The sequence below is a fragment of the Pogona vitticeps genome, chromosome 1 (assembly GCF_051106095.1).
Source record: "Pogona vitticeps strain Pit_001003342236 chromosome 1, PviZW2.1, whole genome shotgun sequence".
In the NCBI taxonomy this organism is placed as follows: Eukaryota; Metazoa; Chordata; class Lepidosauria; order Squamata; family Agamidae; genus Pogona; species Pogona vitticeps.
The window spans coordinates 23375741-23394265 of record NC_135783.1 but is presented as its reverse complement, the minus strand read 5'-3'; the positions used below and the strand labels follow the sequence as shown (position 1 = coordinate 23394265).

Genomic DNA, 18525 nt, shown 5'->3' with positions numbered 1-18525 from the left:
TGCGTTGAGATGAAAACAAAATATTATCTGCATCATTTGATTACCAAATTTCCATATCATTTGCAATCATTAAAATCTGGAACCACAGCAAAACAGAAATGTGTGGTCAAATGTTAAGAAAAGTAGCAAACTCTTATTGCACTCTTTCCAATAAAGATGATATTGTATGATTCTCTGAGGAACTAACCACTACTTGACTCCATTTACAGGAAAGCAAAATCCATTCATAAACATATTCCAAACTCATATTGAGATTCAGCTGAAAATATACATAATTACAAAGAGTAATGCAATGTTAAAAATTCAAAAATCATCAATATATTTGCATTCTATTATTCAAGTACCTTGTGTCTATGGGTGGAAAAAAAATTAGTGCAGAGCATTACTACATAGCTAAATAAATAGTTCAGTTGCATTTTAAAATAGATAAGAGAAGCTGAAATAGCTGGTCATCAGTTAGCTATTGGACATTGGACAGTAATTATTAATATTTTCATGATGGAGCAGTGCCTGAACACAGAATTTTAATGCCAGTGTAAATAAATGTTAAAGACTAGATGAAAGCATATGGGCAAGTATTGTGTACTCATTGTACAGTAAAAATCAGAATAGGCTGAAAGAATTACTAACATCTAGGAAAATTTCAAATGTTCAATTTTCAAGAGAGGAAAGACCAGAAAGATATACATTTCTCTACCTGTTAGATAAGAAATGGCAACTAAAAGTAAATTATTAATGTTTACAGTTTTGCATGATTCGTTTATCTTGTTGTAGCCTCCGTCATTCCTTGGCAAACCTCAACTTAACGTGTAAATGTAACCTTAACCGTCAACTGATAAATCAACTCAACTGTAGCAGCCCAACCTTTATATCAATGAAGCTAAAATGTTGTTAGATGCCTGAGAGTTGGGAAAATGTTGACTGATTTTCTCTGATAATCAAAGATCCCCATTGTAGCAAGTGATGTTGACACCAGCCCCTGCAACTTTTATGAGCCACAGAGACTTGAAAAATCTCTATCTTGGGGAGTACAGAGATCACAGCAGCCTTTCTGGATCGGAGCTACACCATGCAGTCTCAACAGTGGGAAGCCGTTTTGCCATTCCTGGGGACTACCACAATGCCATCCAAAGGATCAGGCGCTGGGAGTTACTGTTAACATATTTGTGCAAGATGTGCCTTCTAAACAGCTATCCACAGCAGCACATTATAAATCCTGATTCCATGTAATGCTTAAAGTGCTGGCTTCTGAAAATGGAATTGTAACCATCTTCATGATTGTGATGGGTGTGAGTGTTTTTTTAAAACATAGAGTACCACTGGGCAACAATAGATGTAAGCCTTTGATTTGAGGATATTGCAAGCAAAAAAATAATAATAATAATATTCTGTTTTTAAAAGATCAAAACCATCTTGGTGGCAAGGATGAATTTGGGCAGGGTGGGAAGGCAATTGGATTTTACTGAAGAAAGTATCTCTGTCTCTTTGATTTTTGTATGGATGGCAGGCATACATTTATTTCAGGCATCAGTCCATCTATTTATAGATAGGTGTAGCTTCAGTCCTTGCACATTTGAATCCCAGTTCTCTTTTTCTTTCAAAGCTTTCACAAATCAGCATCAAATAAATGTATTGTATATTTTCTAAGTATGTGTGACAAATAACAGCATCAGGAATATATGCTTGAGCTTGTTGAGTTTTACAGTAATGACTTATTGTTCATTTAGATCTAGTTTTCCCCACTCATTTTCAGTTTGTCGGGAAATCTGATGGTCTGGAAGGAAGGGCTTCTCCCCATAATAAATGTCTTTCAGTGCATGACAGCTTTGCTGTTTACTGAAGCTGTGCAAAGCTGTAAATGACGATGAAGAGTGCACAACTGGAAATCATGTCTGAAGCGCCAGCCATAAACTGTGATACTTGGCTGTCACATTACATGCAAAATAAAGAGATCTGACATGATAGCTTATAAAATATAAACATGTATTCATGCTCCAGAGATGCTTGTAATAGTTCACAGACAATGGTACAAAATATGTTGGATTCAACAGAGAGTGTCATATTTTCCTCCCATCACTGCCTTTTCTGGAATGCCTGCCTTTACAATTCAAGTGGATACAACATACAGTACCTGCATGCCTACAGAAAGTAGTAATTCTTGCTCCCATCAACTGCTAACTCAGAGGAGCTTTTCTCAGTTTTCACTGCATCCCTTCTGTGAAGCATGTCACCAACTTGTGAATGTATGTAGATCAAAGAAAAAAGAACCTTTATGTCTTTGCAAATTAATACACTGAAGCAAAGTAGTATACTTAACAAAAACAGAGTGTAAGATACTGCAAGTTAAAAATCCCCCAGTGTGTGGTAACATGGTTGCTGGTTTGAACTATATCATCTCACTAGTAATCTACTTGTACATTGAGTTAGAAGGGATCAGTGTCAAGCATATGTGTAGTTTACACTGTCAAGCATATGTTGTGTCTGTTGGTTGAGAAAGTCTATATTCAAACACTGCTCAGGTTGTTGATGACGAAGGGTGAGGGAACTTCCCTGACAATATAAGTTATTTACTGCCTCAACCTGTTCCCAATAAGACTTATGTCTACATCTCAAAAGTCTAGTGTTAATAAGTTGCTTGAAGAGATGCCCTGGTTGATAGTTACATCATATTGATTAAAGAAAAAATAAAAATAACTTAAATGTGCCATTAAGTTGATTTCAATGTATGGTGGCCCCTTCCAGGATTTTCCAAGTACACAGTTATTCCAAAGTAGTTTACGTATTTAATTGCCATGCTTGATGAAGATCCAATTCTGCCTTACCTAAAGTCCCACAACAGCAGTACTATAGCAAGTGGATAATCTAGGCAGAATTTGATCTGCTGCTAATCTTGATGTGCTTTTTTAGGAAACTAAACTAAATTCAATGCCAAGGAGTAAGATTACAATAAAGCTACAAGAATGAACCCATTTCCTCCAATGCCAATTGTGATGGTCACAAGGAACAGATCAGTAATGGTACCCCACATTATAAAACTCTTTTAATAAGCAACGTGTGTGACTAAAAAGGCTAAAATTAAGGCAATTGTGACACACCCTATCAGAAGTTTAATCTGTAGGTCTTTTGAGAAGGTTGGCTAAACAGTGTGTTCTGAAGTTACTGAATTTGTTTTTATCTGTTGAAGTTTTATAATATCATATTTGGTTTCAACTGTGGTTTAATTGGCAATGAAACCAATTACCTTGAGAGGTGATTAGTGTTCCAACACTGGCGGCATTCAAAAGAAATTTAGACAACCACCTGACAGATATCTTCTGATTTATATTCTTGCATTGAGCAGGAGGTTGATTTCAGTGGCCTTATAGGCCCCTTCCAACTTCATGATTCTATGATAATTCTATTTTTATAGTCAGCATTTATTGAGGATCCTTTAAACAGTTAAAATGAACAAGTTAAAAAAATAAATCAGCAAAGCCCACTAAAATGAACTCTGAAGGGGATGGGATCTGTTCTGCTGTCAATTTGTCCTCCAGAAAGAACATGTGAGTTGATCCCCTTGCACACTATATTAATCGTGATTTCTGATATCCCAGCTACTTAAACAAAAGCTGCTAACTGTTGACCATTCATTCTTGTGCAGAGAAACATTTGCACCTGACCTTTCTGGCTTGAGTTTGAGACAAAAGTGATTACAAGCTTCAGTGTCGATTTGGCTTTGTTTGTTTTAAAGTACATGAAATGCAAGGAATGCAGACCTTAATTTCTCCTTCACAGCAATGTGTAAACATATGTAATTAGCCTTGTACTTATCTGCATTAGTATCATTAGAACTGAAACCCCTTTTTAATCTGGATTCTGCTCTCTTCTCAATGTCAGCCTGTTTCTGGACCAGTACAGAGCTAGCCTTGTGGATGCAATAAAGAGATTACTCCAACCCAGTGTAAGTATGTTTCTATTTTCTCCTGAACACGGGCTTCAGAATAATTAGTCTGTGCACAATGATTGAGAGAGTAATGGAATGGCAGGATTAATGTCATGTAATACTTTAATACTTATTATGTCCAACTTCAATTGAGTCTTCTAATCTATCAGATTCCTTCCTAATCATAAACTAGGAAACTTCTTATACTTGGCCTTCTGATAAGGAACACAGTGGGTAGTAAAATAAATGAAACCGCTTCAAAGATAGTGTGAGATTATTTTTATCAAAGCGTTTCTTGAGTATTTTCCTTTGATAACAATGTCTTCATATTAAAGTAAAATTCTGATATTGAAAGTTTTTATGTTGGCTTCTGTCATTTGTAATCCCTTCAATGGTAACCTTTGTCATTGTATATTTATTTATTGCAAAGTACCACTATTTATGTCTTTCATTCCTGCTTATATTAAGTGAATAAAATCCTTAGATTGATCCATAGCCTTAAACGCTGCTTGTTTATGTTCTTTTCTCCCTTCCTCCCTCTTTTTTAACCAAATACACTGTGTATTTACATATTCTAAATAACAGGACACAATAAATGCAGCAGTGTATTAAAATCTTTCTAGATGTGAGTTGGATGGGAACACATAATATGATGTTTTATACTGCTACTCATTATAAACATAACATTCCTGGCATAAAAAAAGGCTTTCAGTCCAAAAAATAAACTTATCTTCATATATCTCTATAGGTATATAATTCAAAATGTTAACCCGGGTGGTAACAATAAAAGACAGCTTAAGAAACAACCCAAGTAAATAAATTGCATAGGAAATATTCCAAAAGCAATCTGCCCATAAAAGAATGTCTGGCTCACCCTTGACCACCAAATACTTGCCACAATAAAAACAACTTAACATTGACAAAAAAACAGGATTTGGAAGAGAAGCCAAATAAGCACCAATTAAACCCCTGCTTTTTGTGAAGAGAGGCGCTGGCAATCTCAACCAGCAGCATGCCTAGTTTCTTGTACTTGACCTTCATCAGCCAAGGATGGGCATGGGTCCAGCTTACCTGAGTAAGCTGCTGGTGGACTGCTTGTTTTCAGGGAAAGGGAAGATATGGGGAAATACTGGAAGGACATGCGCCTGACCAAGCAGTACATTCCCAGGGTGGGCTGGGGGTTCATGCTGTTGTATTTCTTGTTTCGTTTTCCTGTCTGAATGGGAGACTTCTTCTTGTGCCCAGCTCTGTGTATTATGGCAACCACTCTCTGAAACACATAGGGTATATCCATGGATCCACAGAACTGGGCTGCAGTCCTGTGTATACTTATCAGGGAGTAAACCCCATTGACCTCGGTGGCACTTAATGTCTTGACTAGATATGGAGAAGATTGCACTGTTAATCTGTTTTCTTGGCAACATAATATATATCTCATAGCTCCTGAGATTCTTTAGAAGAGGAATCCATTTATATTAAAGATAGGGCTTTCAATGTAGCATTTTATTATATAAACCCAGCTTTATATCTGGATTGCAGAGTTCTATATCTGAACCCATCAGTAGCTTGGGTAATCCCCCAAACAGTAAATTCTTGATATGTGAGTAGTGAGCCCTTCCAGGGCCTTCCTAGCACGTTATCCATCCTTACACTGAATCTTAATGCTACATTTTGTGCCCTGAGAAAGAATGTAGCCCCAGTGCTGCATTCCTTTCTGGCATTTGGGTAACTCTTTGCCAAATACGTCTTACCACTACCTGAGCAAAGTTGATGCCAGAACAAAGAGACAGGGGACCATAGAGTGATTTTTCCTAGCATTTAAATTCTAACTTGAACTTGTTTTGGCTTTCTCTGTACATGATGTTGTTTTCCTACCTATTTAGGGGATGTAGCAAAACAAAAAACAAAAAACCCTCATTAGCTGCACTGCATTGTGAGCTTATCTTTAATTCATATTATACAGTTGCCACAAAGATCTCTTCAAATATTCTGGCCTTCCAGCATTGTCATTTATACATGAATCTTTTTCTTGCCCTGCCGTTCTGATAATTAGTATTCCTATTTTTCCAAAATTATTTTGTGTTTTTTTTCTTCGCTTTTTTTCCTTTTTGTCTCTTTGCAGAATTTATTTTAAGGGTACCTTTTCGATATGTAGGTGGATGCTCTAGTCATGCCGTAGACTGCTCGGATGGTCTGCTGGTGGTATTTAGATCATAGCCTCATTTCAGGCTAGGAATCCTTCCATTCATGTTCACACATCCCTTTCCAATTTCATATATTTTTTTCCTAAGAAAGAGGAAGGAAAAGGGAGCCAGCCAGAAACCAGATGCAGATAGCATGGCCAAAGCAAAATTATTGTTACAGAGTAGTAACAATACATTACCAACAATTGGATGAAACTTTCCACATGGATTTTTTCCAACCTTGCAACAGAACCAAGGGGCTTTTGAAAAGGACGGGTGGGGGCATTCATAGTATGACCTAAGATAAGGCGTGGAGATACATTTATGAGACAACTAAAATATTAAAAAGTAAGCTACCTTTCAAGTCTGCACAACTTCTTATCAGGCTGAGCATTAGAGAGCTGAAGGTTCAGCGGGGGGGGGGGGGAATGAACATTCCAAAATCCACGGCCAGATGTGGGTGGCATGTTCCTTGTTTCAAGCACATTCCAAAATGAACTCTGCATAATCTGCTTAAAGCTGGTAGCTTTCAGATTTTACCTCTGGTGATGTGCATCAGAATGTCCCAAACTTGTTAGACAAAGAGTTGCCAGTCACGAAATATCTCTCACACACTCCCATACCTTACCTTGAACAACATGATTCCTTTTAGGATGGGGGACAGAGGCATACAGAATCACAACAAATACCATATTGTAGAGGTTGATATAACATTTAGTTTACAATTGAAGTAAGCCAAATTAAAAGTGCTACCTAGTAACTGGAGGAAGGAGGTGTCTTCCATTCACAGTCCTCCAAGAAGGAACACAGCTTAAGAACACAGCCAGAAACTTTCTGTGGTTGGGCATACTGTTATTAAACTGTATTTCTGGATACTTACTAATTTTCTCATTGAGCATTCTAGGATCTTTGGATCACAGTTTGGAAAATCACTACTTCTTCAAAGAGGAGGACGTTTTCATCACTAACATAGCTATATTTCTCTGTTGAAATGTGTTTGTCTGGTTTTCTCTGTTGAAATGTGTTTATCTGGAGTATTCCTCACTTTCCCATAGCAGAATCTCACAGTGAAGAACATTCAAAATAAATTCAATGAAAAGTCTGTTTGAGATACTAGAAAAAAATTAGTTGTCCCGTGAAAGGCGATCAGCACTGCAAAGTATACTACAGCAGTATATTTGTGTGAAATGACAGACTGCTCACTGTCGTGAGGTCAGACTCAAGTGTAAAGGAGGAAAAGGAGGCTGAGGCTATTGTGCCAATGGTTGGGGATCTGGGCCACATTTTTGATGTGGAACCTGAAGCCACAGAGGTGGAGCAGAAGCCCATGCTGGTGGAGCCTGCAAGTCTAGACCAAAAACCCTCACAAACTCCATCCCACTGAGCTGGGGGGGGGGGGGTCAAGTGCATCCTTTTCCTATTGCACTGAGTATGCAAGGTGAGAGGCTACAAAGAAAAATGAAGTTTCCAGTTGGCCAAAGGGTTGGCCCTTTAAAGGTCTGTGTCCTTCAAAGACTCAGAGCTTAGAAATATTGAATTAGAGGCAGATGCTCCAAAGGCAAGTTGCTCATTAGGATCTGTCCTTAGTGCTGCAACAGTCAGCCTTGGTGTCTCACCAGGTCAGTTCCACTGCTTTGCCTGTCTCTGTATCTCACCAGCTGGGTCTCCCATGCTGTCTTGCCATTTTGCCTACTTTTGTGTCTCATGGATACCAGTTATGTAGACGTAAGAATGCTGCCTAAGTATGAACTTCCCCATTCTGATTTTTGAAAAATGAATGTCTGAAGACCCTGGGGATAGAAATGAACTCTGGCAAATCAAAACACCAGCAACTCATGTTCAAAATTTTAACAAGGTGTCAGCAAATTTTAAAAACAAAGTCAGGGTTTTATCAGAGACCAGTATCAGAAAATAGGAAGTGACCTTGGCAAATAGGTATTGTTGGGCCATGTGATGGCATAACATAAGCTATAATGTAGCTTCCTTGCAAGGAATTCTGAGAACTCCCAACAACAAAATTTGCAATATATTTGGCAAGATGTCGCCATGTCTGGCTTAATTACAGCCTGACTGGATTACTGCAATGCACTCTACCTGGGGCTGCATTCAAAAGTATTTGTTTGTTTGTTTGTTTGTCTTATATACTGCCTATCTAGAACATGACTACTCTGGGCGGTTTCTACAAAAAACAAAAATACAGATATAATAAATGAAAACATAAATACATTAAAAGATGGGACCCAATTTTACTACAAGAGTAAAAAAAAAAACCCAAAATCTAAGTGACAGCTGTTGGGAAGGCTTGCCTGTAGTTTGTTCTTGATGGCCCTCAGCGAGGGGGCCAGGTGGATTTCTGTTGGGCCTTCTCGGGTGTTGCCCCCCAACTTTGGAACACCCTCCCTAGAGAGATCCGCCTGGCTCCGACACTCTTGGCCTTTCGGCACCAGGCAAAGACATTTCTGTTCACCCAGCATTTTAATTAATTAATTTTAATGTTTTAAGAAATATTTTAATATATGCTATTTTATACTGTCTCTTAAAATGTTTTTAATGTTTTTAAGTTTTAATGTTGTACGCCGCCCAGAAGCCACTGGCAATGGTGCGGCTAAAAAATATTGTAAATAAATAAAATAAATAAATAAGTTGTTCCAGAGACGAGGGGCCACTGCCGAGACGGCCTGGTTTTTAGTGTAACCAGTGTAAGGCGGCCAGGATGGGGGAAATATGATGGAATCTTTTCACCCCTGTTAAAAGTACACAGAAGCTTCTGCAGAGACAATGGCCAGATATTGGACATGATGAAGAAGCCTCACATTTCACATAATTGCACTACTTTTGAATTGTTTCTGGGCCAATTCAAAGTGCTATTTATTTATTTGAATCATTTGTCCATTTCGCCCCTGCCCTTCAGGGCACCAGAGGCAATTAAAATATTCAAAGCAGGTTAAAATCATCCAGAATAAATTAAAAACATTAAAACAGATTAAAAACAAATTGAAAACATTCCCCAAAAGCCAACTTTAAAAACCAGGCCTGGAGATAAAAAAAACTCTTCTGAATAGTAGTTTTAACTGCCTGTCAGAGGCCCAGTTAAGGTGTAGTTAACTTAGTTTCTCTTTGTAAGGAAAGGATTCCACAGTTGAGGGCTGTTGCTGCAGACATCCTGTTTTATGTACACAATCAACCTAAGGTTATAAAAATTAATACCTTAGAATCAGGATATCTGAAGCACTTCATTTTCCATCAGTAGGGTCATTCTCAGAGGCTTTCCCATTTGCATCTCCATGCATAGGAAAATCTGACTTGCCTTCTCTTCTCATTGTCCTTCCATTGCAGCAGCAAGACCCTACTTCTAGGATGGTCTATTTAGATTTGACTATACTGTAATAACCTTATTATGCTTGTATAATCTGATCTATTCTTCACTGTCTTGAATTATATTATTACTGTTGTTTTTCTTTTAAATTGCTTTTACTTTTATATATTGTTGTTAGCCACCCAGAGTAGACTTTGGTCTAGATGGGCGGGGTATAAATTGAACAAATAAAATAAAATAAAATAAATAAATAAATAAATAAATAAATAATCCTTCAGTAGAGTGAATTGCTCCCCTAGCTCTCTATCATATTTGAATTTCTGCTGTTTTTAATTCTCTTTACCTACATGCTTGTTCCTCTTGTTGAGTTGGTGGTACGGGTGGCAGCTGCTAATTTTTATTGTGTTTTATTTTACTTTGTGTATAATTTTTATATTATACACAATATTGTGCAAAAAGAGGGTATACATCACTATTTTAAATTAATCAAGTAAAATAACTCAATGAAACTGTCTGGTATCATGTGGATCTCCCTGACCTTTAGACTCATTTTAATACCCGTCAAATATGTAAAATACATTGCCCATGAAAGATAATTGTATAGCTTAAGACTGAAACCACCGTCCAAGTGTTGGTTGCATAGCCAAAATAGGAGAGCATTTAGACAAAAGGGGGTAGGTCTCAGGAACTGTGGGGAAAGTCAATGAGTTGCAGAGACCTTTAGAACAAAATCCAAAGAGAGAGTAAGGAACAGACAGACAGAAACAATCACAGCATAGAGAGTACTAATAGCATTCAGTGAACTCAAAACGATTGTTGGGGAGGGGTTATAGAAAACCAGCATAAAGGAGAGAATGAAACTGGTTGTCCTAAAAAAGAATATGCCAGACTGGCTCAGACCCTGAATATGATACTCTGTCAAGAAGTAGCTTGTTGCAAGAATATAAACCTTTACCACATCTCAGCCTTTTTCCTTTGGATGCATTTTTCAAGGGGGCGCAGAAGATATAATGGGCAAGAAAGCCCACTGATCACATGGCCTTCCGTTTCTACAACTTTGGGATATAGTGGGGTGTATGCTTATCTTCAGGTCTGCATGTGATGATGATTAATTTGGCTGAATTTTCTTTGTAACATGCAGCAACCATGCTTATGTTACATTTAGAACATATAAGAATATTTTTTTAATGTATGGACAATATAAAAATAAGCTTGATCGTATTTAAGTGCAAATATTCATGACATGTTTTGTAGTCTATGTAGTCAAGCTGAATATTCTGATCTGTTTTTCTCGTGTTGTGAGTACTTTCCCAACAAAATGATAACTGCTTTAAGAAACATCTTGAATTTTTGATCAGTTTTATGCTATAGCTGATTTATTTGGAATTTTAAATAAAATGTGTTAATGTTTTTCCTCAACATTCTAGGGCAAAGCGATGATTTTTGCTCCGCTGAGAGGGAATACTCTAAACCAGTTTTGCAATCTAGCTGAAAAAGCTGGTTTCTCTATCCAAAGACATGAAAATTATGATGAACACATTTCAAACTTCCACTCCAAGGTTAGTTTTCTGCTTGTGTTAGATAACACTTTAATCCGCATTGCATTTTGAAGAGATCATGGTCCTTTTGGCAGGTAACCTAAATGTTTGATTAAAGTACTCTTAGGTATGCTGCTTCTAAATAGCTATTTTTTTGTATCTGATTATTCTGTGTGGAAGAACTATACTTTATCTTTGCATGTCTAGAAGAGCTTTATAGAAGCTTCTTCTGTTTATCATTTTCTCAGAACTAATCTGTTCATTCATAAGGGTCTAATTCAAAACATTCAGGGGTGTTTAATTTAGCTCATCTCATACACATCTATCACAAGCAAGTACATGCATTTTAAACGAAAAGCTTGCCAGTATTAACTCCATTAAATAGGAAAATATATGAAAATAAATAGGAGGTGAATGTCTAATTGTATCATACCATGGTTTAAATCCTTATCTAACTGCTCTGTGGCTGGGTCAGTTGGCAGCTTCAAGCTTCTAAATCTCATACAGAATTTTACATTTGTGGGGTTATACATCAGATCTAGGCACTACAAGATTTAGGTCAAAGGCACTTATCTGAGTGATTTCTAAGCTTGCTTACATAAAGCGACTTATCACTTTCGTCTTTTATTACACACAGGTGTAGAGTAATATAGGACAGAGGAAAACCTTTGAAGACAAATTTTGAGAAACACCTTTAGTTTTCTATATGTATCAGCCCTACTGATCAAAGTCAAATTTATTACTTGGAGAAAGGTTTAGTTCACTACACAGCTGACACTGAGAACTGGACTCCACCAAAGCCATCTCCTTCCATTTTCTTTTTCCTTGTTCATTCCTATGAAGGAGCTGGCCTGAGCTTCCCAACGCTTGAATACTGTAGCCCAGTGGTTCTTAACCTTGGGTTACTCAGGTGTTTTTGGACTGCAACTCCCAGAAGCCTTCACCACCAGCTGTCCTGACTGGGGTTTCTGGGAGTTGCAGTTCAAAACACCTGAGTAACCCAAGGTTAGAACCACTGCTGTAGCCCACTGGTTCTTAACCTTGGGTTACTCAGGAGTTTTGGACTGCAACTCCCAGAAGCCTTCACCACCAGCTGTCTTGACTGGGGTTTCTGGGAGTTGCAGTTCAAAAGCATCCGAGTAACAAAGGTTAAGAACCACTGCTGTAGCCCATCAGCAGGAGCTAGGATGTCCATCAAGTTCTAAACAAAAACTAGAGATTGATGCTCTGATGCATAGGTCCATAACCATTTGTACCTAACTCCATGTCATGCTAAGCCTTGAAGAGAGAGAGAGATGTATGAAAAAACCTTCACAGTTCTGCAAGCATGGAATGTCACCACAGTGCGAACAGGATTGGTTTCTTTCATGGCTTTCTCTCTGCCATCTGGTCTCAAACCAGAAGGGATAGCTGTAGCTGAAATGGCATGCTGTGTCTTCATGGTTTTGCATTAATTTGGCTGCCCTTGTAGTTGAGGACAGGTCAGTTTCTGAGACCCCATACACCTGTGACAGAGCTGTTGTGTAACTTCCTTTTGAGCAAGGCTATAGTATGTGCAGTTTTACTTTAAAAGGAAGCTGAAGAGAAGTCTGATTAAAAACATAGAGGGTTATCCAATAAAATAGTTTAGCGACTGGTTCAGAACAAATAAAAGAGAAATAACTTCTGTACTGAATGTAATTCATTTGTGAACTCTACTGCCTCAAAATGAATTGAGGACCACTAGTTTACATGCATCTAAATGGGAATTAAACCAGCTAGGACTATTGGTAGCTATCGCATAGAATACCTCCAGGTTCAGAAGCAGTATGCTGTTGAATACGAGTTGCTGTGCAGCCTTTTTGAAAGCAGAGCAGCAAATTAAACAGTGTTGCCTAGTGGTTGGAGGAAGATATTGTCTTCCATTCACAGTCCTCCTAGAAGGATGTTTACACATCTGGCCATGGGGACTTTATATATAATATATATATACAGTCCCCATTGGACTTTATTTCTATACTTCTCCCAGCTCTGTAATGCCCAGATGACCAGGACTCACATAGAGTCAAAGGCTTCTACTTCTCATTTTTGTGGTCTCGTAAAAGCATCACCCACCCTTGTTTTCAGATTGGGTACAAGGACCACCCAGCTTTTTCCTTCCTTGCATCATCTTAGACTGTGCTTTAGAATACAGCCAGCAACTTTCTGTGGCTGTACATACCGCTATCAAACTGTATTCCTGGATGCTTGCTAGTTCCAGAACTGAGCATTCCTAGGATCCTTTGGGCCACAGTTTGGAAAACCACTGCTTCTTCAAAGAGGAAAAAGTGTTCATTAGTTTGATTCTTTGGGACTCAAGTCATGTTCAGTGTTACATTCAGTAGTCAGTTGGAATACAGGACTACTACAGGAATGGCTTTCTGGTGTTATCCTTTCCTCCGCTTTAATAGCATCTTAGAGGGTTGGAGTTTGAGCTTTCATGGCTATACAGTACTTCACTGTTCTTGCATAAGTTTAGCTTGGGCCTGTTTGTCACATGTATCCTGTTGCTGTACTGAAATGGGATGCTCTACAGCTTCAGGTCTTCAGAAGTTGTCAGACTGCAACTCTCATGATCTTTCGCTATTGTTTAGTGAAAGATGATGAGAACATTTGCAATCCAGAAGTATCTGGATGACTATCCATTCCCCACTACTTGCTGAGATTCTTCTTGAGGTGGAAGAAGTCAGACAAGGCTTCAGGAGTTCTCCCCCCCCCCCCCAAGTGATCAGTCCAGGATTGCTGGTATACTTGATCAAGAAAGGGAAACTTCTGAGACACCAAGTGAAACACAGCCGACCAGTTACATGTGACAGCCATCTGGAGACCTAGTAGACTCCTAGTGTTGCTGCTCGTTTGAGATAGCAAAAGTGTGTTAGATAGGGCGCTGTCAGGCAGGATAAATTATATAAAGACTAATGGACTGCCTTTGGCTTGGCATCAGTTTGCCATCATGGTCAGCCTGCACTGGGATGGAAACTCTGTTGACTTGTCAGAGCTACATAGATATTTTCACACATAGTGCTAATGAAATGAGGGAAATTAGCAATGAAATGTTGGAATAACAGAGTTACTCTTCAATTGTGTGACTCAGCCACACTGGGAACACCAGAGAAACAATGGTGAGAGAGCAAAACTGCACAAGCAAGAAATGTTCTTATTTTTGCAGCAGCCCACCAGAAAATTCTTTAATACTAGCATTTCTTGCATATTTGGAGCAGTTTTTTTCACATTTGCCACCAAATTTCTGTAGTTTAGCGAATGGAAATGCAACTCAAGAGGGCTTCCAGGATGCAAACTGTCCAATTGACTATCTGAGATGTCATAGAACATCATCAAAGAAATAGTAATGATCACAACTTTAGACTCTATAGGTAGTTTTATACCATGAACTTTAAGGACAGAAATCCTTCTAAACTTCTGGTTTGTAATCTAGACCTGGAAATGTATGTATTTATTTATTATCCGACACTTCCCCCCCCTCCAATGAGACTAAATAAAATGAATAAAACAAATACCACTTAAAAACAGAAAACTGAGTAATTAAAAAAACCCCTCAAAAACATTTAAAGAAATTATGTTTAAAAAGCACATGAAAACTCATATAGTCTAGCAGTCTCAGATTACTTAAAACAGTCATTGTGTGTTCTGGATTATTTCTTTGATTACTCATCTTGCAGCCTTGCTCACACTTTGAGCTATTCAGGCATCTCCTTAAAATTATACTAGTTTTGCTATTTTTCAGGATTTGATTCTGACCTGAGGGCAATAGGTCCCTTTTGTGCTTGTGATTGCATAAGAACATTAACAGCACAATTCTGTGTGTGTATGTTGGAACTAATTCCAATTCACATGTAGGATTGCACTCTGAATCATTATGCATTGCATTGTCCACTGCCTCACACAAATTGGGTTATATTTTGCATTAATAGCCGCCTTGGGTCCTTTCGGGTAGAAAGGCCAGATAGAAATATTTTAAATAAATAAATAAAATAAAGGAATAGGATTATATTTTGATATGCTGATAACATATAACATATGTTATCATAATAGGACAACTATGTTTTTCAACTATTTTGAAAAACATTAATTAATTAATTAATTAAATCACCTGGTTGTGTTTAAGAAAAAGCAGTATTGATCATGGTAGAGTAAGTGAATTCAGCATGCAACTAGTGTAGTGCATCTTTCAGTCATGTGCAATAAGGGGAGGCAGTATATACCCAGATCCTTGGAATGAGAATTGGGGTGTTAAGAACTATATTTAGCATGAAACATTGAAAGATATGCTCTCTTCCCAAATTCAGATCCAAATAGCCCTAAGGATGCCAATGTGTTATTTAATGTTTTCCTAAATGACATCAGCCAATATAGTCTCCTTTAGGAATTTTCTTCCCCCTCTGCCCTCTGTAGCACAAAACAAAACAAAACAAAACAAAACAAAACAACAACAACAACAACAACAACAACAGATCATTTAGTTTTCCAGAGTGACAATTGCCACAGTGTGGTTTTTCGTATAACTGTATTGTTCTTTTTGTTTTGCAGTTGTAAATTCCAGTGTTAAAAGTTTGTGTACAGAGTAAGACCCTGTTTTCTTGTTGTATATGCCTTCCCGTGCCTCATCTTTCCCTAGGATGAGTTTGCTCCCAAATGAAGGAGAGGCGTTTTCCTTTTGGCTTCATGTTATCCTCTTATCCCTACTGTTTTGGAATAGAGCGTAACCAGCTGGAGAACTGTAAGAAGCCTGATAATGCAGCTATTTTCTGCTGTCCCGTCTTAATCTTGTTACACAAATGGTCGTGAAGAGATTCATGAATTTTAATTTTGCCCTCTGCATTAGTGCTTCATGTCACTCATACACAGCTGCCTTCTATGGGGAGTTGTTCACCCCTCCTCTTACAACGGGGGAAAAATTAGTTACAATCTTGGCAGTAGTGCAAGTAACAAAAAAAAAAAAAATCCACAGATTTAGGCAACCACCCATGAAGCTGATTAACAGTCAGTGATCAGGAGGAACAGCTTTGCCTCTTAAACTTTTCACCTCTCATTGTTAGCTGTGAAATTTTATTTCCGTTAAAAAGCAAGCCTGTAATCAAAACTGGGCCTTCCTACACTATATGCCAGTGCTTTTGTTTAAAATTGCACCCACATCATGAAATCGGCCTGTTCAGAAGCCAAACAGCAGAAGGTAGGGATATTTATATATATATATATATATATATAGTGGTACTGCTTGTTTCTTTTCTTTTCCATAACATAGTTGTTTCTCAACAGCAATATTAAGGTTGTCCTTGTTACGCTCTTAAAAACAGTAGCAGATAAACATTAACAAACCAGATTTACACCTCTGTGTAAATATACGTCAGAATATATGTTTGCATGACATAAATTGTGTGGGTTTCACTAGAGGCTGAATGCTTTACTTCCCCCCCCCTTTCCCTTTGAAATAATTATAAAACGTGCATTCAATTTTTAAATAATAATAAAACAAAGCAGAGGTGGCTTTAAAAACAAAAGCAAAACCACGGTTATGAGCTCTGGATGTGATGTCAAAAGAATGGTTGGATTGCCTTTCTCGTTATCTGTTTGAAATGCCACATTATGAGTGTCTGGTGCTTATAATCTGTATGGTGTGCTGTTGATAATTGTGGCTACTGTAAAGGGTAAACAGTATGAATTCCTCTCCTGCTGCTGCTGTTCACCCTGTGGGTCTGAGTGTGTTACATCCAATTAGGAGGTAAAGCATAATGCTACTAAGAGCAGCCATATAATTTATTTCAGTCCTCATAGGCCTCTCTCACTCTCCATCCGCCCCCCTCTCCTCTCTCTTCCTTGCAAAATTGAAAAATTGTTTTATTCACAATTTGCTTTTAGTTGTTCATGGGTTTCAAAAGACAGGTTTATGAGGGTTTTTTTCATTTCATAAAATTACAATCATTAATTGGGCTCAGAAGTGCAACCATGATGTGCGCAATAACACTCTACATAATATTCCCAGACTCGAACATATGCACTGTTTGCAAATGGGTCTATATGCATATACAAGTACAATAATGTTATGTTTCGGATGCACTTATGGCTGGATAACAGGTTGCAGTAATACATGGCTTTGTGGCATTTCTTTATTTGTTTAACATCCCCCTGCTAATCTGGAATGGTGGAGCTAGGTCTGGATTGTGGTTAAACTCTGTAATGGATACTTCATGCTGGCCACCAGAGGTCACTAGAGAATTCAGGTTAAAAGAGACATGGGGGCATATCAGACCCACCAGGTCCCTAAACAAGAGCATTTTTTCCCTTGTGAGTTTACTGTAGAGGTTTTGCAATTTACTATTTCTGCATGTAAGCTAGTGAGGCTGCTGAACTAAACAGCATCTAAAGGGAGAGGATTAAGTGCAGTAGGACTGTCCATTGGAAGTTTATTTCTCCAGGAGATAATTTCCTTCAACAATAGTTATATGTATTTGTTGCTTGTTGGTTTCCATCCCAGCAAACCAACTTCAAAATACAACTTTGACTGGAAGTGGCTTTAAATCCAGTCCGTCCCCCCACAAACAGGGAAGTTTTCAAAATTCATTTTTTTCAAAAACCTCAGAGTGGCCTCAGCTGAAGAAACAGAAAGGTTGTTTGGTTCTTCAAGAATAAGTAGTTTATTCTGGGCAAAGATCCGATAAAAGTTCAAGCTATAATAAATCAGTTAATATCTGAGATAGTGGAGCACTCTCCGTCATTCTAAAACAGAATGGTTTGGCTGCTGAACAGTTAGTCAGAGATCTACTTCACCACCCAAAATGCTGCCGGATTACCATAAAACCAATTGACTCCTCTTATGCAAACAGAAAGAAGAATCTGTGTTAAAGTTCACAAAATCAGGAAGACAATTTTCATATTATCGTAATACGGATAAAATTTTAAAGGAAAGGCTAATGTCTGTGACAGTAGCATTCTTTTTCTATGGGATAAAGTCTTATTTAGTTTCTTTAGATTAAAATATGGGAATTGCTCATTAATCATCATTATGCCTCAAACAGGCTGGAATCTATAGCTCTCACCATAAATGGAGAACTTTATTCACATGGAAAACCAACAATGCCCCATGGCTTTCTGAGTTTTATCGGCTGGTCTGTCTGTCTGTCCATCTAATTTTAGAGAGGTAGTTTATTAAGACTGCTACATTTTGCAGGACTCTTCAGATTGATCCAGTTTGCTGTATGTATTAAATTTGTGCCTATAGAAAATATATCCCAAATTTACTTTTTTGATAAATAAGCTATTTTAACCCCTGTGTAAGGAAATATTTCTTTTAAAATGAATCCATTTTCTATCACATTGGACTGCTGAGGTTCATATAACCTTAATTCGTATTGCCAAGAATAAGTTGAATAAGAGAGGAAATTTTGATTTGCATGTTATTAATATAAAACTACATTCTAATATTTGAAGCAATTTAGGCTTATTTGAAATGCTCTTCTGTATGAAGGTATTAAAGAAGTCCTGAGGTCACTAGTTAGTTGAAATACTGTATCTGTTAGGAACCCAAAGTTA

At 37.8% G+C, this 18525-nt stretch overlaps 1 protein-coding gene across 2 annotated transcripts in view; it reads left to right on the top strand.

The window, feature by feature from the left end:
• The window catches only part of CAMKMT (calmodulin-lysine N-methyltransferase), a 394982-nt gene that overhangs the window by 373753 nt on the left and 2704 nt on the right, over nucleotides 1–18525 (top strand). For both annotated transcript variants that reach the window (XM_020800529.3, XM_020800528.3), the window contains 2 exons: nucleotides 3877–3940; nucleotides 10849–10980. In XM_020800529.3, the coding sequence (XP_020656188.3) occupies nucleotides 3877–3940; nucleotides 10849–10980 (196 nt within the window). The remainder of the gene's footprint in view (nucleotides 1–3876; nucleotides 3941–10848; nucleotides 10981–18525) is intronic.